The sequence below is a fragment of the Oncorhynchus masou genome, chromosome 13, assembly GCF_036934945.1.
Source record: "Oncorhynchus masou masou isolate Uvic2021 chromosome 13, UVic_Omas_1.1, whole genome shotgun sequence".
NCBI lineage: Eukaryota > Metazoa > Chordata > Actinopteri > Salmoniformes > Salmonidae > Oncorhynchus > Oncorhynchus masou.
The window spans coordinates 36,357,958-36,382,429 of NC_088224.1; the positions used below are offsets into that span (position 1 = coordinate 36,357,958).

The 24,472-nt window shown below is 41.4% G+C and overlaps 2 protein-coding genes across 2 annotated transcripts in view; both read right to left on the reverse strand.

The window, feature by feature from the left end:
• LOC135552187 (venom phosphodiesterase 1) overlaps nt 1–8,689 on the reverse strand; it is a 30,624-nt gene extending 21,935 nt beyond the window's left edge. The window contains exons 1-7 of the mRNA XM_064983652.1: nt 8,525–8,689; nt 3,215–3,302; nt 2,825–2,959; nt 769–894; nt 543–603; nt 287–384; nt 85–164 (exon numbers count right to left, since the gene is read on the reverse strand). Coding sequence (XP_064839724.1) covers nt 85–164; nt 287–384; nt 543–603; nt 769–894; nt 2,825–2,959; nt 3,215–3,302; nt 8,525–8,566 — 630 coding nt within the window. The 5' untranslated portion in view covers nt 8,567–8,689. The remainder of the gene's footprint in view (nt 1–84; nt 165–286; nt 385–542; nt 604–768; nt 895–2,824; nt 2,960–3,214; nt 3,303–8,524) is intronic.
• A 1,678-nt stretch (nt 8,690–10,367) lies between these two features.
• The window catches only part of enpp2l (ectonucleotide pyrophosphatase/phosphodiesterase 2-like), a 29,224-nt gene continuing 15,119 nt past the window's right edge, over nt 10,368–24,472 (reverse strand). Inside the window, exons 21-25 of the mRNA XM_064983653.1 lie at nt 24,322–24,463; nt 24,028–24,105; nt 23,405–23,537; nt 14,004–14,157; nt 10,368–11,571 (exon numbers count right to left, since the gene is read on the reverse strand). Of these exons, the coding sequence (XP_064839725.1) occupies nt 11,401–11,571; nt 14,004–14,157; nt 23,405–23,537; nt 24,028–24,105; nt 24,322–24,463 (678 nt within the window). The 3' untranslated portion in view covers nt 10,368–11,400. The remainder of the gene's footprint in view (nt 11,572–14,003; nt 14,158–23,404; nt 23,538–24,027; nt 24,106–24,321; nt 24,464–24,472) is intronic.

Sequence of the window (24,472 nt, forward strand, 5' to 3'; positions counted from 1 at the left end):
TCTGTGGGTCTTTTAAAAAGTCATACCTGTCATAGTGCATTACAATGGGTTTGTGTGTGAGGATATATACAGTATGATGCTAACCGTCACAATGGTGTAGTGATTCGGGAAGGTAATGCTGGGGAACACAGGCTGCATGTAAGGTGCAGAGGTGCCACAGGTTCCTGTAAGAGGGATAAGGAAAAAGATGAGCCCTTATGTGCAAGCCCATTGGTATGGTTAAGGCCGTTGAACAGGGATGATGGCACAAGCTGATCCCATCTGACAAAGGGATGATGGGACTCACTCAGTTTGTCTAGGACGGGGATGAGGGAACTCCATGTTTGTTGATACTCTGCTCTCAAGCCGTCCAGTGAGATGAGGAGCAGCGGCTGCAGTTTAAAGCTAAGGGTAAAAATATAGATTTTTAGAAACATTTAGAAAATATGTAGAATTTTACGTTTTACATTTAGTAATTCAGGTAGATATTGAAGCCTTTTCGAATCATCTTGGCATTCTTGTTTTTTTCAATTTTGTGCATTCCTTTATATGCTAAAACATACTTCGCTGGACATTTAGGGCTCGCCAAATCCACACAGTCATCTGCCACCCATTCTGTCTCTCCTTCATTTATGGGAAAACAAGTACAAGTGAGAAAATTGAAGAAGAAAAAAATAATTGAAAGTGTTCCTCCAAATCTGTCTCAATGCAAACATTTGAGCTATTGAGGATACATGGATACATGGTAATGTGTACATTGACGTGTACATTTCATAAAGTTCTTCTCACCTTGACAGACATGTTTGAAGTTGGTACAACAGTCACCAGCACCCAGGCAGTCGTCAGAGCAGTGGCACCTGCTCTCCGCCAACCTCGTTTCTCCACAGCGCAGTTTGGTGCACTCCCATTGTTGAGCTGTTGGATTAAACCATTAGAAGTGGTGAAACTAGCTAAACCATAATAAGCTAACATGTGAACAAGGAAACAATTCTGTCATCAAAGTTCAGTGTTTTCTTTGTTGAATAATGTGGTAGACTTGAACCCTATTGGTCATAATATGCTATCATAAAAAATTATACAACATGACAACACCCAGTGGCGGTCGGTGCCGTTTATGATGAGGGAGGACGTTTTTTTTTCATGAGCATGACCTTATTTCTATTACAGCATATTGGATGACTGTCATTCATATTCCATTCACCCAGTTCAATGTAACATCGATAGGTTTAAGCTACTACATAATACTCTAATTTTCCCTATATCATGAGGTTGCTAAAACCTAGCCAATGAATGAAAACTTACAACATAGGTTCACGCAGGTCAAGAGAAATATGTGAGGCCTTGCACACTCTTGCCTGCATCTAGCTGGTAAAGAGGGTGTACTCATTAGTCCAACAGTTGCAAACGAGAGTTCAGGGATGTTCATCCCTGTTTCGTTCTGTTTGCTTCCGTTTAAGAAACGTTTTTCAACAGAATTGGTGGAATGAATACACCCCGCGTAAACACAGTTCACTTTCATAGCAGCCACGTTGTACTCATTCTCGCATCTATTCACTCTCCTCCTCTCACCTTTTCCCTTCTTTTGTGGACTTCATTGCACAACACATCACCTGTTACCAGGTGAAAAAACCTTTCCAAGCCAAACCATATCATAACCTCTACACACAGCCTACATCATTGTCACCATATTAGCTAAAGGAACATCATAGTCAACATAGCTAATATAACTAACACGTTAGTTATATTAGTAATGGTAGAGTGTATAGTTAGTACTAGATTCATTCTCTAATCCTTTGACCGGGTGGACAACATGTCAGTTCATGCTACCAGAGCTCTGATAGGTTGGAGGATGTCCTCCAGAAGTTGTCATAATTACTGTGTAAGTCTATGGAAGGGGTGAGAACCATAAGCCTCCTAGGATTTGTATTGAAGTCAATATATCCAGAGGAGAACGGAAGCCAGCGGTCCTCCGGCTAAACCATGGTGCTACAGAGTGCTGTTGAGGCTACTGCAGACTTTCATTGCAAAACTGTATTTTTCATTGCAAAACAATTATTTGATGACGTGATAAAACTAAAACTAAATATATTTTATTTTTCTGAATTTCACTGAGGAGATTGTCCTTGTAATGGCTTTCTTCTGTTGAAGGAGGAGCGGACCAAAATGCAGCGTGGTACTTTTGAGACATATTTATTGAAGAACGAAAAAACACGAACAATACAAAAACAACAAAACGGAAACGTGAAAACCTAAACAGTCCTATCTGGTGAAGACACAGAGACAGGAACAATCACCCACGAAAACACTCAAAGAATATGGCTACCTAAATATGGTTCCCAATCAGAGACAAAGATAATCACCTGACTCTGATTGAGAACCGCCTCAGGCAGCCAAAGACTAAGCTATACACCCCACACAACCCCAAGACGAAACACACCACAAATAAACCCATGTCACACCCTGGCCTGACCCAATAAATGAAGATAAACATAATAAATATAGACCAGGGCGTGACAGTCCTCCTCTGAGGAGCCTCCACTGATAACACCATACTTTTCAAAGGTATTCATATCAGTATGCCAATGTATGAGTTCAATTTGTGAGGACATTCAGTGGGTGACATAGGGCAGGGGTTCCCAAACTTTTTCACTCAGGGTCCCTGTTCCAGCATTGGGTAACATCCCGCACCCCAAATTTCTGACAAGTTATAAATAGCTCTCTAAGGTATGCAATGACTAACATGGCAAGTGGAACTGAGAATGCACTATGTAATTTCGAAACTGTGCAACCCCCTCCCCCCCTCCCCCCAGGCGGCGCACCCCAATTTACAGTGAACATGGCTCACTTGGTTGGAAACAGATGTCCTGAAAGTCATAGCAACAGTTATTGTTGATGACACACTGAGTATCACAGCGACAGCCTGGTGTCTCATCGTCGTAGGGCTCGTAGCATCTGTTCTTGCAGGAGGTAGTGGGAACCACTGGAACACATAAAGGTACACTGAGCACTTCCAGTGGATTTCACAGGTGCAGCTTATACAGTAGAACAGGGGGCACCAACTGATGGCTCGCGGGCCAAATCCGGCCCATGAGCCAATTTGATTTGGCACACCAAGGTAGTCTTAATTTATTGTTGAAGTGGTGATATCAAATATCACATATAATTGTAGTTTTACATATTGTGGTTGTGTACGTGATTTTTTTTACAGAATCTGCTCCAATAAGAAATAGTGTACCTTTGTTTCGACAGTCCTCTAGTTGTAAACCAAGCCCCAGTCCGAGCCCTAGGATTATGGTGACCATGGAGATCGCCAAAGCACCTATCTACCCATATAGACACACACAAACACATACATGCATGTACGCGCACACACACAAACATACACACACAGTATCAGTACAAGTATCAACCACCAAGACACTAGTTGTAATATTTTTTAATATAAAATGTTTTTGAAAAAAGGGCATCCCATTTACTGTGGTATACCAAGACGGTAACACTACAATAAGGTTCCATTTGTAAAGGGTTTATAAAGGGTTTGTAATTACGATACTAACACTTATTTAATCATTTTTAAATGCATTATTAACCATTAATAAATGGGTTATAACAAATTAGTCAAAATAGTGAGCCACTATTTACCTCCAGCAATTAACCATTTATAAATGCACTTCCAAATGCGTATAATATTGATGTGTCATCATGCAACCTTATTTTCAATGTTTGCACAGTTAAACTATAGTAATTTTCTCACTTTTGGGTGTGATGCATTGTTGCTCTGTCCCAGGAACAGAAGAGGTTGGTTTTCAGACCAACGGTCAACTCCCATGATGTGTCTTTAGCCCATGTTTGAAACACTGATGATGCATTGGTACACATATTTAAGGCCTCATCTGAAGAGACCTCATCTGAAGATCTCAAGCCATATTACTGGTGTGGTTCGCTGGTTTCTGAAAAATGTCCCCTACTTTGTGAGATATACCCATCTGTGAAACGTGCTTGAAATAAAAATGACCTGGAACGTGTCCAGAATGTTGTGTTGACACTGACATTATGTGACAGTGCGTAATGAAGAATCATGATGGACGTGGCTATGAGAAATGTGCAAAGTCCAGACAGAAGAGATTGCATGAAATAATCATTGTTCACAGGATCAAAATGTTGATATGGAGAGAGGGTAAATTCTCTATGCAATTTGTTTCACTTTTGAATACAGAAATTCTGCTGGATGATTTAGCACGCTGCTCAGTTAGCTAAATTTAGCTAGCTTTTGTGGTTTAGCATGCTAGCTAGCTATAGTAGTTATCTAACGAGCTGTTAGCTGGTAAGTTAACTAGCTAGCATTCTTTTTCAGCACACTAATATGAGTGACTCCAATTTTAAGACGAACTTATTAGCTAGCTAACTAGCTAGTGTATTAGCAAAAATTGTGATAACTAGCTAACCCCTTTCATCTGTGATAGCTAGCTATTGGTGTTAGCAAGTTTTATTTTTATTTCACCTTTATTTAACCAGGTAGGCTAGTTGAGAACAAGTTCTCATTTACAACTGCGACCTGGCCAAGATAAAGCAAAGCAGTTCGACACATACAACAACACAGAGTTACATGTTAAACACGGGCTATTATTAGTTTTAGCTAGCAGTGGATAACTTAACTAGCTAAGGCTAAATGGTGGGAATCATGATGAGGATATCCAAGCACGACTCCAACACCATCATTAAGTTGGCTGACGACACAACGGAGGTAGGCCTGATCACCGACAACGATGAGACAGCCTATAGGGAGGAGCTGCCAGGACAACAACCTCTCCCTCAACGTGATCAAGACAAAGGATATGATTTTGGACTTCAAGAAAAGGAGGGACGAGCACACCCTCATTCTCATCATCAGGGCTGTAGTCGAGCAGGTAGAGAGCTTCAAGTTCCTTGGTGTCCACATCACCAACAAACTATCACGGTCCAAACATATCAAGACAATTGTGAAGAGGGCACGACAACACCTATTCCCCGGCAGGAGACTGAAAAGATTTGGCATGGGTCCTCAGATCCTCAAACAGTTCTACAGCTGCACCATCGAGACCTTTTTAAGTGGTTGCATGACTGCCTGGTATGGCAACTGCTCGACCTCCGACTGCAAGGCACTACAGGGGGTAGTGCGTACGGCCCAGTACATCACTGGGGCCAAGCTTCCTGCCATCCAGGACCTCAGAGAAAGGCCCTAAAACCCCATGGAATCTGTTTGTCTTCAATATAGCCACGCAGCACACTGAACATCCCCTGTGCCGTTTCATGCTCGGGAATTGTGAGACAGAACAATATGTCTTCGTGAGTAGCATCCCCGACATGTAGCGAACAAAAGTAATTGATTGCATGGGCATCTCGGCCCTCACAGCTAACATTTGGAGAGCATAAGCTGGGGAGTTCTTGAGTTGTTCAGTCAGTTTCCTCCTAATTGCTAGCTATAGCATACATTCTTAGTTTCACAGGGTTATCTGGCAAAGGTATTGATAGGAGTTTCTGTGCCTCTGCCTCCCCACACATTGTTTTCACCATATCAATTGCAGCCAGTAATATCAAAGTCTCTGCAATAGTGTGTGGTTTCATAGCGTAGCGGGTTTAGCCAGTCACTTTGGGTATGACTCAAGTGCGCCCTTTTCCCACGATCTAAGGACTCTTCCTTAGATCGTGGGAAAAGGCCGCACTTGACCCTTGGTTGAATTTTTACTGTCACATTTAATTAATTATCATTTTGTCATGCCTGCTCCCACTTCCCCTCTCTGGCGCCAGGTTGCCCTTCATTATGCACACCTGTCATCATCTTTACGCACATCAACGATCATTGGACTCACCTGGACCCCTTCACATTGTTGATTGCCCCCTCTATCTGTTTGTTGCTCAGTTTTGTGATCCATGTCAGCATTATTCTCATCATGTCGTTTTGTTCCCCCCGTCCTGACGCTGTTCTTCTTTTGTTTGATGGCCGTCTTCCATTAAATGTTCACTCCCTGTACTTGCTTTTCGTCTCCAGCGTCGGTCCTTACACATTTAGATTTGTAAGGTTAACCATATTACAGTGATTTAGGAAGATAAAGATGATTTTATAATATTAATAATTAAAAATATATATTTTGGAAATTCTCCCGCGACCCCATTTGTCATTTTTTAATGAATCTGTCAATTTCTCTTCTGATTTGTAATGTTAAAAAGGGGAGAAAAAGACACCCCTGTTTACCTGAATTTGATAGGCTACTCACTATTCCAATGATAGGCTACAGATTTGAGTCACTGCAATTAAAATTGTTTTCCCAATGTATCCTTCTATTAAATTCTATTTTTTTCTTACTATGTATTGCATATTTGAGGAGATTACTGTATATACCGTTACAAAATGGCCAGAAGTTTTCCACTTTCTTTTAAGGTATTTTGTTTTTTGAAGTTATAAATACTGGTAGTCCTAACTCATTAATAAATGGTCAGTATGTTTCCACTTTCTTTAAAGTTTATAGATCTGTCATTCTCATTGAAAGCAAGTCTAATAAGTGATAGATCTGTTTTTATGTGTGCTATTTCAATGCTTCCTGTTCTTACGTTTCATTTTTCCATCTTTTACTTTTTACTAATATTTTGGTCAGGTTAGGGTGTGACGGGTGGGTGTGTGTGTTTTCCCTGTCTAGGGTTTTTGTAATTCTATGGGGGGTTTGTATGTCTAGGTAATGTAGGTCTATGGTGGCCTGAATTGGTTCCCAATCAGAGGCAGCTGTTTATCGGTGTCTCTGATTGGGGATCCTATTTAGGTTGCCATTTACCATTTTGGCTTTGTGGGTTATTGTCTATGTGTCGTTGCCTGTCAGCACTCGGTTTATGTAGCGTCAGGTTTGTTTAGTGTTACTTCTTTTAATAAAGAAAGATGTATTCATATCACGCTGCGCTTTGGTCTCATCAATACGACGAACGTGACAATATCTTTGGTTATGGAAAATATATTTCACAGCGGTTTAGATGGTACAATGATTCTCTACACAATGACTCCTCGTTTTGTTACATAAACTGAAATTAGTCTAACTATTAGAATTTTAGCAACCAGGAAATGGTGGAGCGATATTGCAACTTTAAAAGTTATTTTTTTGATAACTTAGTTAAACATGTTTACAGGCCTGTTGTTTAAGAAACATGATACTTTTAGCAGTTATACATGTCTAACTCAGTTATAAATGTTTATAGGTCTGTCACCTTTAAAATAAGGTATACTTTTAGCAGTTATACATGTGGGTAAATCATTTATAGATTTGAGAGTTCAGTCAGAAGTTAGACATACTTATAGGCAGTATTGGGTACTCATCACTACATACATGAGAGAGGATTCAACACTTTGTTAAATATGTTCCGTCAATGAATGGTGGGTGTGAAGACCAAAGCAATCAATGTTGTGAGAGGATACCTCCAATGTTTCACCAATCAAAGGTATTACGGTTACCATTTCACACCAGAGCATTCACCGTACTTAGACTATCACAGAGAAGTGATGTTTGTTGATATAATCTGGTAATCTGTTAAGGGTGTTGATTGAAGAATGTCCTGGATGTAAATTACCAGGGCATCGGGTTTTCAAAGGTCGGTCAAGACATCATAAAAACCATCCTCTGTTCCTGGGATAGAGCAACAATGCATCTCACCCGAAAGTTAAATGACTATAGTTTACCTGCAACCATTGAAAATGTGGTTGCAAGATGACATAAAGGTTAATCTTATAAACATTTCCAAGTGCATTTATAAATGGTTAATAACAGGAGGTAAATATTGGCTTACTATTTGACTAACACTGACCAGTTATTACACTATTTTGGCCAATGTGATAACCGTTTATTAATGGGTTATAACTCATTTACAAATGATTAAATAACCGTTCTATCCCATGTATTACCCCTTCACAAATGGAACCTTATAGTAAAGTGTTCCGGGAAAAAAATGTAGGGTTGCTGAGTCACTGTGGAGAACATATGGTAAAAAATTTGCAAAGGACACAAATACACTGGGCATGTGGAGTGGGCAATACACAATAAGCACACATCTGTGATGGTAAAGCTACCAGTCCCACTGAAACACTCCCAAACATGACCCTTCATATGCCTTACGGGTATCCTTTTGATTGTCGTGAGCATTTTTTTGTAGTGCATTTCATGAGTAGTGTAAGTATTATTCTAAGAGTAGTTTATTTGTATGCATTATAAAGTACAATTGTACCCTTTCCCATAAATCCAATCAATCTTATGCATATCCTATCTCAATAACACTTAAAACTACTTAAAGCCTGCCGGTATGTTTTATAACTTACATTAAACAATTATGAGCCTTTGTAAGGTTTCAACTGGCTGGTATTTACTTAGGATTGCGATAAAATGATTATGAGACAAAAGTCTTACAATACATTATGACTGCATCATGATAAATACCTGCAGGCTTTCAGTTTAGTGTTACCCATTATCTCATTGTACACCACTTCCATTAGTGAAGCCTTCAAAAGAAGCTGGATGTTGGATGCACTTACGACAAGAGTCTTCTTTCCCTGCAACTCCTTGCTTATCCCCATATTTGAGAGCTGTCCAGCTCTAAACACAGCCAACACGAGGTGCTACTTCACCACAACAGTGAACTCTGGAACTCCATGAGTGTGGGAAAGTCATTTATTGTCAGAAGAGGGAACTTCATGTTTCTGCAACTGTAAAAGGCAAGAGACCAATTGAAAGCTTTGGGAACCTGTCCAGAACTCACCTGATATTAAGCTTTACAGGAAACGCTAATGATTTACAGGGAAGACGTTTTGCAACTCTGATTTTTACAATGTTCAGATCTGATTGCAGAGAGCTAAAAGGTTAGAGAGGCGAGCCAGCAACCGGAGCGTTTCGAGTTCAAATCCGGGGTCCAACAAGAAAATCTGTTGGGAAGTGAGCTGGCAGGCAGAGGGTTGCTGGTATCAAATCCTAGATGCCATTGCCTGCTGTTGTGCCCTTGAGCAAAACACTTAACCCCCCACAATAGCTCCCCGCACCTCTCCCAAAGCCTGTGTATATATGTGTCTTTCAGAGTGGTTGGGTTGAAAGTGAAAGTCATATTTCGGTTGGACCCAGTGTGCAATTGACCAATAAAGTAATCTTAAAATCAATATTTTCTGAGAGTAGTATACTTTATTAATTAATAGGGCAAGTATTGCCCTGGTAGTATTATGAATTGGTGAACAATTGTTGATGGTGCAATTGTTGAAATAAAGAAATATAGAACATTTAAATCAGCAATCGAAACAATAATAAAGCGTTTCCCCCACCCGTTTCAGTAAAAGGCTAGGGGTGGGACTGGAGAAATGTAATGTAACCACTCAAATTCTTATACAGAGCTATGGATGCAAAAATGACAGTGTTATTTTATTGGTGCCCCTACAGGGCACTAACTGTATGTCGCTCTGGAGGAACTCACCCTCCCTACCTTCAGGCTATGCTCAAACCCAACACCCCAACCCAAGCACCGTTCTGCCACATCAGGTCTCTTGGCCCTCCCACCCATACGGGAGGGCAGCTCCTGCTCAGCACAGTCCAAGCTCTTCTCTGTCCTGGCACCCCAATGGTAGAACCAGCTTCCCCCTGAAGTTAGGACAGCAGAGTCCCTTCCCATCTTCCGAATGCACCTGAACCCCTTTCCTCTTTAAAGAGTATCTTAAATAATCCCCCTCCTCACCTAGACCCCCCCCCCCCCAAAACAAAATCCTGAACCAACACTTGCACTTGACCCCCCCCCCCCCCCCTTTCCTAGCTCTGACTTTGCTGATAACTACTCTATTGAGGAAAAGTTTAATACTATGCCTGTGATATGCGCTTGTCCCACCTAGATATTTTAAGATCAATGCGCTAACTACGTCGCTCTGAATAAGAATGCCTGCTAAATTACAAAAATACAAATAATGAATGTAAAAGTCAATGAATCGTTCATAACCACTGACTTTGGAACTTTAAGTAAACATTTGAGTCTCTGTATGTAAGATCAGTGTATAAGCATAATCTAAACAGTAGCCAAATCCAGCAATGATTCCACTGAAGGAGGGAATTAAGCTTTGTAAATGATCTGGAAAAGCACTTTGCAGAGCCACTGTAATCTAAAATAACAACCACCCAGATTTTAGTGCATAGCTTCCACAATTATTCCTCATGGATAAACAGCAAAAAAACAGTAAAAGTATAGCATAAGAAAACACACCTTTTAAACTTAGCGTTTTGGTCTTACTCCAAATACTACAGCCAAGGTTAAATGATTGACAAGATGGTGCTCTCAAATTTCTCTATACATAACATACATACTGATTGAATGGTTACGGTGTCAAAAATGACTCAAATGGTCATCTGCAATATTATAAGAATTTATTCTGATCAGAACCTTGCCACATGCTAATAATACACAATTTAGAAGGGAAAAACACATCCAGATACCATCAACATACATATCAACCATTTGAGGCCGTCAATGGAGCTTGTACTAAGTGACATGAAAAAGATAGTTAATTGTGATGAATCTCTATGACTTTGACTGAGTTAAGTGTGCTGCCAGCAGGGCCGTCATCAGTAATAGATTTAATACAGTACGCTCGCTCAATGCCAAACAGCCAATCATTGCACTTGACTCCGCTGTCATAAGGCCAACGTAACACTGTCATAAACATCATATACCAGTTGTTAAAGTTACGTTATAACACAGTTATAAGATCTTATAACTACTGACTTAGCACTTATAACACCAATGCACTAGCCTGAACAACGCTTTGTGTCACCAATAAAGTATTACAGCAAGTTGCCGTTGATGCCTCGACTGTATAACATTTGCTCTGTCATCCTTAGTAGGAGGTGGCAGTAAAGTCTTCACACGAATTACACAGATACTTCAGGCTATAGTACATCACTGTGAGGCATTAAGAGATATGAAATCATCTTCCTGCAACCAAAGGGCCCATTACCTAATCCAACCCATTACTCCACTTCCCCAAACAAACACTCCGTTCACGACACAACACTTTCTCTCGAACCACACACAGCAAAAGTCTAATTCCACTTCTACACAAGAGCTCTCTGAATTAGTGTGACTAAGTGGTAGCATTATTATCTTCTACCTAATAAATATGACAAATTGTATACAAATATACACCTAAAGATCAGAGATGTACTGGGGAGAGAGAGAGAGACCCTACTGGGAACACGCTGGTTGAATCAACGTTGTTTCCACATTTCAATGAAATGACGTTGCACCAATGTGGAGTAGACTTTGAATTGGCGTCTGTGCCCAGTAGGACAGAGAGGGGAGAGGGGAAGTGAAACAGTAACAAGATTGAGAAGAGAGTGAAAACAATACAGAGATACAGTAAGAGTGAGTCTGTGTGTGTCGGTTTTAGGTGTCACTCTCAAAGGTGTGCAGGAAGGTCTTGAGGGAGAGGATCTGGGTGTAGTTCAGGGTGGTGGAGCGGTACATGTCCAGCCCTGTGAGGATCTCCACGTCTCTGACGCGCGCTGTGTGCAACATCAGCAGCTCCTCCACCCACTGCGACTCGTCGTCTGAGCTCTGCAGGACCACCATAAGTCAAGATTAAATGTTTATGTACTCAAGGGTTTCTATTTATTTTTACTATTTTCTACATTGTAGAATAATAGTGAAGACATCAAAACTATGAAATAAGATACATGGAATCATGTAGTAACCAAAAAAGTGTTCAACAAATCAAAATATATTTTACATTTCAGATTCTTCAAAGTAGCCACCCTTTACCTTGACAGATTTGCACACTTGGCATTCTCTCAACCAGCTTCATCTGGAATGATTTTCCAACAGTCTTGAATGAGTTCCCACATATGTTGAGCACTTGTTAGCTGCTTTTCCTTCACTCTGCGGTCCAACTCATCCCAAACATTCTCAATTGGGTTGAGGTCGAATGATTGTAGAAGCCAGGTCCTCTGATGCAGCACTCCATCACTCTCCTTCTTGGTCAAATAGCCCTTACACAGCCTGAAGGTGTGTTGGGTCCTTGTCCTGTTGAAAAACAAATGATAGTCCCACTAAGCGCAAACCAGATGGAATGGTGTATCGCTGCAGAATGTTGTGGTATCCATGCTGGTTAAGTGTGCCTTGAATTCTAAATAAATCACTGACAGTGTCACCAGCAAAGCTCTCCCACAACATCATACCTCCTCCTCCATGCTTCATGGTGGGAACCACACATGCGGAGATCATCCGTTCACCCACACCGCGTCTCACAAAGACATGGCGGTTGGAACCAAAAATCTCAAATTTGGACAGATTTCCACCAGTCTAATGTCCATTGCTCATGTTTCATGGCCCAAGCAAGTATCGTCTTCTTATTGGTGTCCTTTAGTAATGGTTTCTTTGCAGCAATTTGACCATGAAGGCCTGATTCACATAGTCTCCTCTGAACAGTTGATGTTCAGATGTGTCTGTTACTTGAACTCTGTGAAAAATTTATTTGGGCTGCAATTTCTGAGGGTGGTAACTAATGAACTTCTCCTCTGCAGCGGAGGTAACTCGGGGTCTTCCTTTCCTGTGGTGGTCCTCATGAGAGACAGTTTCATCATAGCGCTTGATGGTTTTTGCAACTGCACTTGAAGAAACTTCCAAAGTTCTTGACATTTTCCAGATTGACTGACCTTCATGTCTTAAAGTAATGGACTGTCTTTTCTCTTTTCTTTTTTGAGCTGTTCTCATGGCTCATTTTTTTGCTCTGACATGCACTGTCAACTGTGGGACCTTATATAGACAGGTGTGTGCCTTTCCAATTTAATTTACCACAGGTGGACTCCAACCAAGTTGTAGAAACATCTCAAGGATCAAAGAAACATCTCAAGGATGATCAATGGAAACAGAATGCACCTGAGCTCAATTTCGAGTCTCATAGCAAAGGGTCTGAATAATTATGTAAATAAGGCATTTCTGTTTATTACATTTCTAAAAACCTGTTTTTGCATTGTCATTATGGGGTATCGTGTGTACATTACTGAGGACACTTAAAAAAAATCTATTTGATAATAAGGCTGTAACATAACAAAATGAGGAAAAATTCAAGGGGTCTTAATACATTTTGAAGGCACTGTATTGTGAAATTTGAACTGACAACGAAGGCTGCAATAAATACCATCTTCTGCTGACAATGCAAAGCTTAATACATCCTAATCAAACTTCAAAGAAATTCAGTTTAAAACTTAATGTGTAATCTGCACAATGTTTAAGTGACTAACGGGAAGGTCAGAGTTGTGTGTGAATATCTCGGCCCTGAATCAGGCCTTTTATGAGTTTGTGTGGCAAACGGTTAGTGAGAAGAGTGACAGGTAGCCTACAGAGATGGTCATCTGTATTCATTCTAAATGTCACTCCAATAATTCAGTAGGGCAAGGGATGTCCCATGAATGGAAGTCTGAACATAAGAAACTGTAGAAAAGGTTATTAGATGCAGAGTTGACTCAAGGACTGTGCAGTGGAAACAACAAAGTACTTCCCCTACACCATTTAACTGTTCCCTGGAAACGATTCTAGAATGTCATGCTAGGCCTTTCCCTAAGATTCTTAAGAATTCATCAGCATGAAAGTGTCACGTGGTGCCAACAGTTTGTCAAGGGAATAACGTCAGTTGAATTAGTTCACATAAATACCAACCGTTGCCATGTAATTTAGTAAATAGCTTTTCAATGATGTGGCATTGTTCTGTGAAATAAATACGCACTCGGAGGTTGGTTTCTATTTGTATAGAATCCTGTGATTAAAGCAACTGTGGTTGAATATAGAGTCCCAGCCATGGGGAAGAATGGTGGAGCCAAGATACACTCATAAAGGGTCAGATACTATTTCATCCATCTAATGGTTACGGTTAGGGCTGGCAGTAGGATAACCTGATCCTTGATCTGCGGTGAATGACAATTTCTGATGTAGTCTTCTTCAAGCAGAGAGCTAGTCATAGACATAGTGCCCCCATGTGGTGAGAGAATTACCTTGCAGCTCTCATCATTATCTGAGCGGTGGGGTAAGAGGAAGGAGAAGACATTGAGGGGGCCGTCACACGCCTCGACCGTCTGGTTGACATCCTGACAGTTGGTGATCACTACGTAGTAGTGGGTGGGGACCGGAGCCGAGACTCCGGCGTACCTGGGGGTGACAGTCATTAGTGGTCACTTTAATGAATATACAGACACGCACACAAACAGCCCCCACCCCCCCAAAAAAACCTGTGGGCTCTCCTTCACTGCAGCCGACGTGAGTAAATTTTTTTACAACGTGTTAACCCTCGCAAGGCTGCAGGCCCAGACGGCATCCCCAGCCACATCCTTAGAGCATGCGCAGACCAGCTGGCTGGTATATTTATGGACATAATCAATCAATCCTTATCCCAGTCTGCTGTCCCCACATGCTTCAATTGTTCCTGTTCCCAAGAAAGCTAAGGTAACTGAGCTAAACGACTACCGCCCCGTAGCACTCACTTCCGTCATCATGAAGTGCTTTGAGAGACTAGTCAAGGACCATATCACCTCCACCCTACCTGACACCCTAGACCCACTCCAATTTGCTTACCGCACCAATAGGTCCACAGACGACGCAATCGCAACCACACTGCCCTAACCCATCTGGACAAGAGCAAGACATATGTGAGAATGCTGTTCATCGACTACAGCTCAGCATTTAACACCATAGTACCCTCCAAACTCGTCATCAAGCTCGAGACCCTGGGTCTCGACCCCGCCCTGTGCAACTGGGTACTGGACATCCTGACGGGCCGCCCCCAGGTGGTGAGGGTAGGTAACAACATCTCCACCCCGCTGATCCTCAACACTGGGGCCCCACAAGGGTGCGTTCTGAGCCCTCTCCTGTACTCCCTGTTCACCCACAAGTTTGCGGACAACACTACAGAGGTAGGCTTGATTACCAACAACAACGAGACGGCCTACAGGGAGGAGGTGAGGGCTCTTGGAGTCTGGTGTCAGGAAAATAACCTCACAATCAACGTCAACAAAACAAAGGAGATGATCGTGGACTTCTGGAAACAGCAGAGGGAGCACCCCCCTATCCACATCGATGGGACAGTAGTGGAGAGGGTAGTAAGTTTTAAGTTCCTCGGCATACACATCACAGACAAACTGAATTGGTCCACCCACACAACCTCAGGAGGCTGAAGAAATTTGGCTTGTCACCAAAAGCACTCACAAACTTCTACAGATGCACAATCGAGAGCATCCTGTCGGGCTGTATCACCGCCTGGTACGGCAACTGCTCCGCCCACAACCATAAGGCTCTCCAGAGGGTAGTGAGGTCTGCACAACGCATCACCGGGGGCAAACTACCTGCTCTCCAGGACACCTACACCACCGATGTCACAGGAAGGCCATAAAGATCATCAAGGACAACAACCACCCGAGCTTCTGCCTGTTCACCCCGCTATCATCCAGAAGGCGAGGTCAGTACAGATGCATCAAAGCAGGGACCAAGAGACAGAAGCTGTTTTTCAATCTCAAGGCCATCAGACTGTTAAACAGCCACCACTAACATTGAGTGGCTGATGCCAACATACTGACTCAACTCCAGCCACATTAATGGACAATTGATGTAAAAAATGTATCACTAGCCACTTTAAACAATGCCACTTAATATAATGTTTACATACCCTACATTACTCATCTCATATGTTTATACTGTACTCTATACCATCAACTGCATCTTGCCATCTTTATGTAATACATGTATCACTAGCCACTTTAAACAATGCCACTTTTATGTTTCCATACCCTACATTACTCATCTCATATGTATATGCTGTACTCGATACCATCTACTGCATCTTGCCTACGCCGTTCTGTACCATCATTCATTCATATATCTTTATGTACATATTCTTTATCCCTTTACACTTGTGTGTATAAGGTAGTTGTTGTGGAATTGTTAGGTTAGATTACTCGTTGGGTATTACTGTATCGGAACTAGAAGCACAAGCATTTCGCAACACTCGCATTAACATCTGCTAACCATGTGTATGTGACAAATAAAATTGGATTACCATCATACCACCCCAATAGATCCACAGATGATGCAATCTCTATTGCACACTTGGTATGGTAACTGCCCTTTCCCACCTGGACAAAAGGAACACCTACGTGTTCAGAATTCAACAGCATAGTTGAATGGGCGGCAGGTAGCCGAGTGGTTAGAGTGTTGAACTTGTAACTGGAAGGTTGCAAGATCAAATCCCAGAGCTGACAAGGTAAAAATCTGTTGTTCTGCCCCTCAACAAGGCAGTTAACCCACTGTTCCTAGGCTGTCATTGAAAATAAGAATTTGTTCTTAACTGACTTGTGCCTTCTAAGCTCATCACTAAACTAAGGACCCTGGGATTAAACACCTCCCTTAGCAACTGGGTCCTGGACTTCCTGAAGGGCTGCTCCCAGGTGGTGAGGGTAGGCAACAACACACACTGACCTCAAAACGTGGGCCCTGTCGTGGCTGAATCAGAATTAATTAGGTAACATTGATAAATGTTTTATTTACATAATAATGCTTATGTGAGATATGTCATTAGAATGTCTTATTTTGGATACTGTTTGCAGTTATCCCTTCTCTGCTAGGGCTAAGTCACTAGGGGCCCACAGAGGGGCTTGTCTTCTTATGGGAATGTGTCTAACTATTACATGTCCCCTCATGTCCCCTCTTGTAACCCTTCATTCCAATCAAATCACAACAAAGCCAAACGTCAGTCAGCTTCTGGAATGTGTCCTGCAGTAGCTAGCTATGGATGGAGATAGGGATCTAGAGTTTATAGTTCAAAAGGATTTTGTATAATTGTCATTTGAGCAGCAACTGAAAATCAAGGTGAATGGGAGGCCGACTCCAAAATTGGATATTGCGCAGGGGAGAGGAGCAAGGGCTGGGACCTGATATTTCAACACTGAGAATTACAATACGACTGGCTAACTGGGAGTGCTAAGTAAAAATAAAAATGTTTTGCTGGCCATGCCTTCTATTTGACAAGAGCACATGTTTGCTCAACAACCCTTGGGCCACCACAGGTTTTTCTGATCTTGCAAATCTGGGCAGGTCCCTTGACCGATATGGAAAATCTAAAAAACACATTATGGCGAGCCTGAAACTAAAGCTCTTTGGTCGAGTCCGGATCAACCAGGCCGCAGTGATCAGTGTCCAGAGGCACATCGAACAGGTGAATAAAACAGACATTCTGAAGAAACTGTTAATCGCAGTAATAAACCTGGGACCGCAGGAGCAAGCCTTCAGGAGGCATGACGAGTCAGCAGCAAGCCTTAACAAAGGTCATTTTGTGGAACTTGTCAATGCATTTTCAGAGTTCGATACTGCCATGACTGAACACTGTGGGACAAGCAACATATTTACAGGTACAGTACCAGTCAAAAGTTTGGACAACTGCTCATGGACAACTGCTCATATTTTTTACAACTATTTTCTACATTGTAGAATAATAGTGAAGACATCAGAACTATGAAAGAACACATATGGAATCAAGTTGTAACAACAAATTATTAAACAAATCATAATATATATTATATTTGAGATTCTTCAAAGTAGCCTTGATGACAGCTTTGCACACTCTTGGCATTTTCACAACCAACATTATGAGATAGTCACCTGGAATGCATTTGAATTAAAAGTTGTGCCCTGTTGTTACAAGGTAGGGTTGGTATGCAGAAGATAGCACTATTTGGGAAAAGACCAAGTCCATATTATGGCAAGAACAGCTCAAATAAGTAAAAGAGAAACGACAGCACATTATTACGTTAAGACATGAAGGTCAGTCAATCAGTAACTTTTAAAGTTTTTAAAGTTTCTTCAAGTGCAGTCGCAAAAACCATCAAGCACTATGATGAAACTGGCTCTCATGTGGACTGCTGCAGGAAAGGAAGACTCAGGATGCTGCAGAGGATACGTTTATTAGAATTATCTGCACCTCAGATTGCAGCCCAAATAAATGCTTCACAGAGTTCAAGCAACAGACATCTCAACATCAACTGTTCAGAGGAGACTGTGAATCAGGCCTTCATGGTCAAATTGCTGCAAAGAAACCACAACTAAGACACCAAGCCTTGATTGAGCCAAGAAACACAAGCAATAGACATTAGGCCGGTGGAAATCTGTCCTTTGGTCTGATGAGTCCAAATGTGAGATTTTTGGTTCCAACCACTTTGTCTCTGTGAGACTTTGAGTAGGTGAAGGATTATCTCTGCCTGTGTGGTTCCCACCGTGAAGCATGGAGGAGGTGTGATGTTTCTTTGCTGATGACACTGTCAGTGATGTATTTAGAATTCAAGGCACACTTAACCAGCATGGATACCACAGCATTCTGCAGCAATACACTATTCCATATGGTTTGCACTTAGTGGGACTATCATTTGTTTTTCAACAGGGCAATGACCCAACACACCTCCAGGCTGTGTAAGGGCTATTTGTCCAAGAAGGAGAGTGATGGAGTGCTGCATCAGATGACCTGGCCTCCACAATCACCTGACCTCCACCCATTTGAGGTGGTTTGGGATGAGTTGGACTGCAGAGAGAAGGAAAAGCAGCCAACAAGTGCTCAGCATATGTGGGAACTCCTTCAATACTGTTGGAAAAGCATTCCAGGTGAAGCTGGTTGAGAGAATGCCAAGAGTGTGCAAAGCTGTCATCATTTTTGGACTCACAGAACCGCTGTTGCAGGCCCTGTAGAGCAAATCTCTTGATGTAAGACATTCTTGTGTACGGGTTGATAGTACACTGAATGCATTGAAAGACATTAGAAGTGATGCAAAGTTTCAAAGGATATACAAGGATATACACTGATCAGACTGTTTAATGGAAGATGAAAGACGCAAAAGAAGCAGCCGTGGCTGGGATGACTATGAACAGGGACTCAACCACCGGGACAACGCTGACAATGACCCAGGCTTCCTGGACAGATACCAAACAACTGTACTTTGAAATACTCTATGGAATCATACTACACATGACCCAGAGGTTTGCTAACAAGAAGAGCCTCGACTTCTGTGTTATTGATCATGGGTCATTTCCCCGAGGACTCCAAGCAAGAGGGGTTTCCTGACAAGAGTATTCACACAGCTGGTCAAGACGTACCCTTTCTTTGACAACCAGAGGTTGAAACATTTGCTGCAGGTAGTCTATGCTGATGCCGCCTTCCACAAACCACCAGGTGAGCTGCTGCAATCACTCGTGAAAAATGACGTGACCAACACTTTACCCGAGGTATGCAAGCTCCTGAAACTGATGATCACCATCCCTTGTTACAAGTACAGCTGAAAGGCCATTTGAAAGGCCATTTTCCTATCTGAAAATGATTAAAACCTGCCTAAACAATAGCTGTGGACAAGAGAGACTCACACATTTGGAAAAATGTCAATGGAAACGTGTTGCATGAACTTAAGAGTACTTGACCATTTTGCCAGCATGAAAGAGAGGAAGGTGAGTCAACAAGTAGGGTGAGTCAACATGTTTTTCTCTTTGCACACACACACACACGGATTGATTGGACTAAATAGTTTAGTGTTTTTAAATTGCCATTGTATTAGACTAGGCATATACTTGATGTTGTTGAAATGTTTTTTAAATGGTTTGTGTTTTCATCTTTGCTGTAAGAGGATCAATGTCTATATGCTTACAATTTCTGTACCATGTTAATCATTATTTTAGCTCGGTTTATTTCATGTTTGCTTCCATCTTTGCCGCGAGATGGTAATACTTAACTATTTATCTAGTCTGAACTGTGAGAATATATTCTACACAGGTTTATTCTAACTCGCATATATTATTGTGATGAATGTGCTCGTTGAGATGCTGCCTCCGCCAGAAAGGCACTGTCCAACTTGAGGTGCTGATAGCGGAGGCCGCACTCTCCGGTAAATCTCCGTGGTCCTGAATCAATATTTAGACTGCTCAGAGTCTGTTTTAATGCACATCTTGGGGTTACCACAAGTTAACATCAGTATTCCGGGGGGCTTCTCCCTAAAGTTAGCCTACAACATGTCAAAGTTGAAGTGCATTGCAGTTGTATTTCCCATTAGGCTATTATAATCTTGCTGCTTCGGAAACATTTTAGTAAGGATGTTATTATAACTCGAGCAAGCCGATGGTCAAATTAACTTTTACAACTAATTTTAAACTTTCATTTGACCATGCTGTGTAGGTCATGTAACTGCTTGTTACATGCAGTATTAGCTTTGTGGACTTAAACAGGACAGAAGTTGCTCTCCGGGTTTTAACTGTAATGAAACACAAATGTATGTGGTTGAATTTATTACGCCACTGTGTGACACTTGTCTTTTGGAAGTGTCCGTGAAACGATGTAGGCTACGGTTTATCAGCCATATATCGGCTATCACGGTGCTGTACAAATGCATTTCTAACAGGTTATAGTGAAAACAACGCAATTATTACAACACAGGTTGTAAAAAATAACATTGATTTTACCCACACATCGCTTCTATGTAAAAGGAGATATCATAGCTAAATGTACCAGACAGTAAAAAAACAAAATACATCCAAATGAATCCAGATCACTCCAATTGAACAGCCATAACTATTTGAGCATAAAAATAGAATAACACAAAACATGATCCCCTTTGTTTGTAACATCTTACAAAGGGTATCATCTTGACCTGTCACTAGGGCTGGGAATTGCTAGGGACCTCACAATGCTATATTATCAAGACACTTAGGTGCCAATAAAATATGTTTTGCGATTCTCAAGATACATATAGTATCGGGATTTGATACTGCGATTTTATTGCGATTTGATGTTATGAACATATTGAACACCATGTCTGCTTTAGAGAGAAAAGACAGAGCATGAGAAAACAAGTTTTGATCAGTCAGGAAATTAAAAGGGCTGAAAACATGTGGGCTCACTATTTAAAAACAAGACGGAGAACAAACTATAGGAGGAAAAAGAATACTGCAGTTTTGGCGCAGGCACAGCCGACGAGTGCCAGCTTGCGCTACCTACCGCTACCTACAGTAGCAAAATCGATACTTGGAATCAAATATCGTCCCAAAATAATACTGCGATATGAGATTTGCTTCAGGAAACTACGCGTATGTCGCACTTCACTACTTCACAGGAGAGGCATTTGAATGTAAACTTATTTTTTTTAATCAAAATGCGTTTTTGGTCAGAAATGCCTGGAACATGTATACTTTCATGTGCTTTAATAACAAACTTGTATTCTATAAGTAAATACGAATAAAAGTGTTAAATTACGAACCTAGTTGTTCTAGCCACGGAAAAAGCCAGGAACCTTCTTGCTAGCCATGATTGGCAGAGATAATGGATGGGTTGCACATGCCAGGAGATGAGTTTGGATTGGTCTGCCATGTAGCATTTTTCTGTCTATAACGTGAGCTGCTCAGTATGTGTTGATAGTCCTCTCCACAGTGTCGTTTTGAAATATATAACGTTAGCCATCGAGAACTACAAACGTTTTGCTACTTTTCTCAACATTGATGCACTGACTTTAGCAGGCGCTATTGACACACGCCACGGTCAGTATGAACAGGAGTGACTTGACACAACGCTGGCCAAACAAGATGTAGCTACAAACAAAAACATAGTTAAAATGGTTCCAGTCTGCTGTGAAGCGTTCACCCATCTATATGGGTAAGAATCTAGCTACATTTTCAGATATTATAAGTTCCAAATTTTGTCAGAAAGTTATTTTCCTTGCAAGTTAAAGCGTACTGTTCGTTAGCTAGCGAACGTTAGCTTGCTGGATCGCTAGCCAACGTTACATGTATCATCTGTGTAGTAATATTATTCTAATCAGAAATCCATTTGCATTACTAGTTATAGCCTAATGTTAGCTAGCTAACATTGAACCTAGTTGTTAGCTTTAGCTACCTGCAGATTTATACTACAGCTATGACAATGTTTGTATTGGTAGTAGTACAAATTTGGATTATGCTAATTCATTGTTTGGCTAGCTAGCTAGCACTATGTCTAAACAAAAGGCTCCACTTTGCCAGATGATTACATGATCCATCAAATTAGCCAGGTGTGTCTAGGGGTGATTAAGGCCATCTCTTGTATTTAATCAACATGTGTACATATCTAGACAATAGTGACCCCTCCACTTAGCTAGATGTGGCCGGGGGGGGGGTTATAGCATTTCCTTGACATGACCCATGAATTTAGACAAATGTGTCGGGTGAGCATAGTCTAGTAATTAAACAAAATTTATATAACATTTTATCTGGACACTTTCTGTTTTTGAAATTGCAAATATGTAAGTAACCATTTCACTGTACTATTTACACCTTCTTTATTTGATATAGTGTGTGTTTACCATTGATGTCACGTCCTGACCTTAGAGAGCCTTTTTATTTCTCTATTTGGTTAGGTCGGGTGTGATTTGGGTGGGCATTCTAGTTTTTCTATTTCTTTATTGGCCCGGGTATGGTTCCCAATCAAGAGGCAACTGTCTATCGTTGTCTCTGATTGGGGATCATACTTAGGCAGCCTTTTTCCACCTTTAGTTTGTGAGATCTTGATTTTGTATAGTTGCTGTGTAGCCTGCAGAACTTTACGTTAGTTTTGTATTTTGTTGTGACCTGCACCAAAGTCAGATTGGGATATAGGTAAGGGCTAGATTAAGTGTGATTTTACCTGGAGTTTCTCCTTATTGTAGGCTACTACTTTTACCACTTTAATCTAGAAATATTTGGTTGTTTACTAAACTACTCAGTTTAGTACATGGCCACACATGTGAATCCTTAAAGAGATGGGTGGGGCTAAGGCTTAAGAGGGTGTGAACGATGCTGAATGGGTGTAGACAAAGAAGAGCTCTCCATTAGGTGTACCAAAACTTTGTGTCATTTTCTCAAAAGTGGCGCTACAAGTTTATCAAGTTTCAAGCAGAAATACTTTCCCATTGTTACTCAACTGTGCCAGGTATCCTAACTGAAAGGTTGCTGGATTGAATCCCCAAGCTGACAAGGTAAAAATATGTTGTTCTGCCCCTGAACAAGGCAGTTAACCCCACTGTTCCCTGGTAGGCCGTCATTGTAAATAAGAATTTGTTTTTAACTGACTTGCCTAGTTAAATAAAGGTTAAATAAAAAACTGCAGTGTACAATATACAATTTCTAGCTGAGTCTCCACTTTTATCCAATGTAACACCATTACAAATTTTCACTACCTGTCACCCTTATAGCTTGCACACATCGCAACAAATGTGGATATAGCGGTCATCTGCCGATCGTTCAACATGCTGTGTTTTAGGGACTACCCGCTGTAGACGTAAAATCGGTAACGCACTTGGTCCGCAATTTACTTTCAGATGTGCTAAGTACTCTCGGCCAGCAAACGCTATTGTTGTGTCTGAGTCCTTACTCTTTGATTTTCACTGTGGTGTCCCGGTGGCCATCGTAGTTGTTGTCAAAGATGGGACCGGTGACCACGTTTATGCCGTTATTCTCCTCTGCGTAGCGCTTGAGAAGAGTCCCCTGGAGGTACCTCCATACTTCTGCAGAGTTGAAGGGAAAATAGAACAAGGGAATAAGACAATCAACAATTGGAGAACCTAATCAAATGTTCTGAAACATTATGTGTAAATTACTTGTTGCCTGAATGCATTTAGGTCATGAACTGAAATGAATGCTTATAGCCAACCTTGGAAAATGCTCTCTATACTGCATTTGTGTATAGCATTTTGTGAATACATGTTATTAATGTGTTATTGCACCATTTGAATCATGACAGGGCACCTTCTAAGCATTTCAAAAGCCAAAGGCTGCTGGTCTGATCTTGATGCTATAATTCCTTCAAGAGGAAGTAAAAGTCATGCCCCACACTAAAAGTCCCCAGACAAGGGAACTGACCTTCACATCCTTTTCTAGTCTTTCACCACACCAGGCTTCACTGGCCTAGACTGAGGCTCTCTTTGTATGTGTGTGTGTGTGTGTGTGTGTGTGTGTACAATTGATATAAGTAGATAGAAATGAATGAATACTCACTTTTGAACGCAGGGTACATGGGAACAGTGTTTGTGATCAGTGATGCATCATATTTTGATTCAGAAGACGTGGCCAGCTCTAGCGTAGAAAATACAAATATAGACTATCATTTACCTCCCATTTAGGCCTGGAACAAAAGCCTGCACACTGTAGCGCCACAAAACCAGGGTCGTCTTCATTAAGCACAAAACGAATTGAAAAAGGAGGTACTATCTGAACTCCAATAAGAAATGCTTGTTTTGCTTCAGTGTGCCTTAATGAACATGACCAAGAGTGGGCAAGTGTGCAACCCACCTGGTGGATAGAGGAAGCCATAGGAGCCATCAGTGTCCTGGCTGTAGGTGGTGCAGGCCTGGCTGTGTTCTAGAGCGACCCGCATGTCTGCTCTCACACACTCAATCACTGGCTCAGGCTCAGGGAGGGGCATGACTTCTTCCTGGAAGGG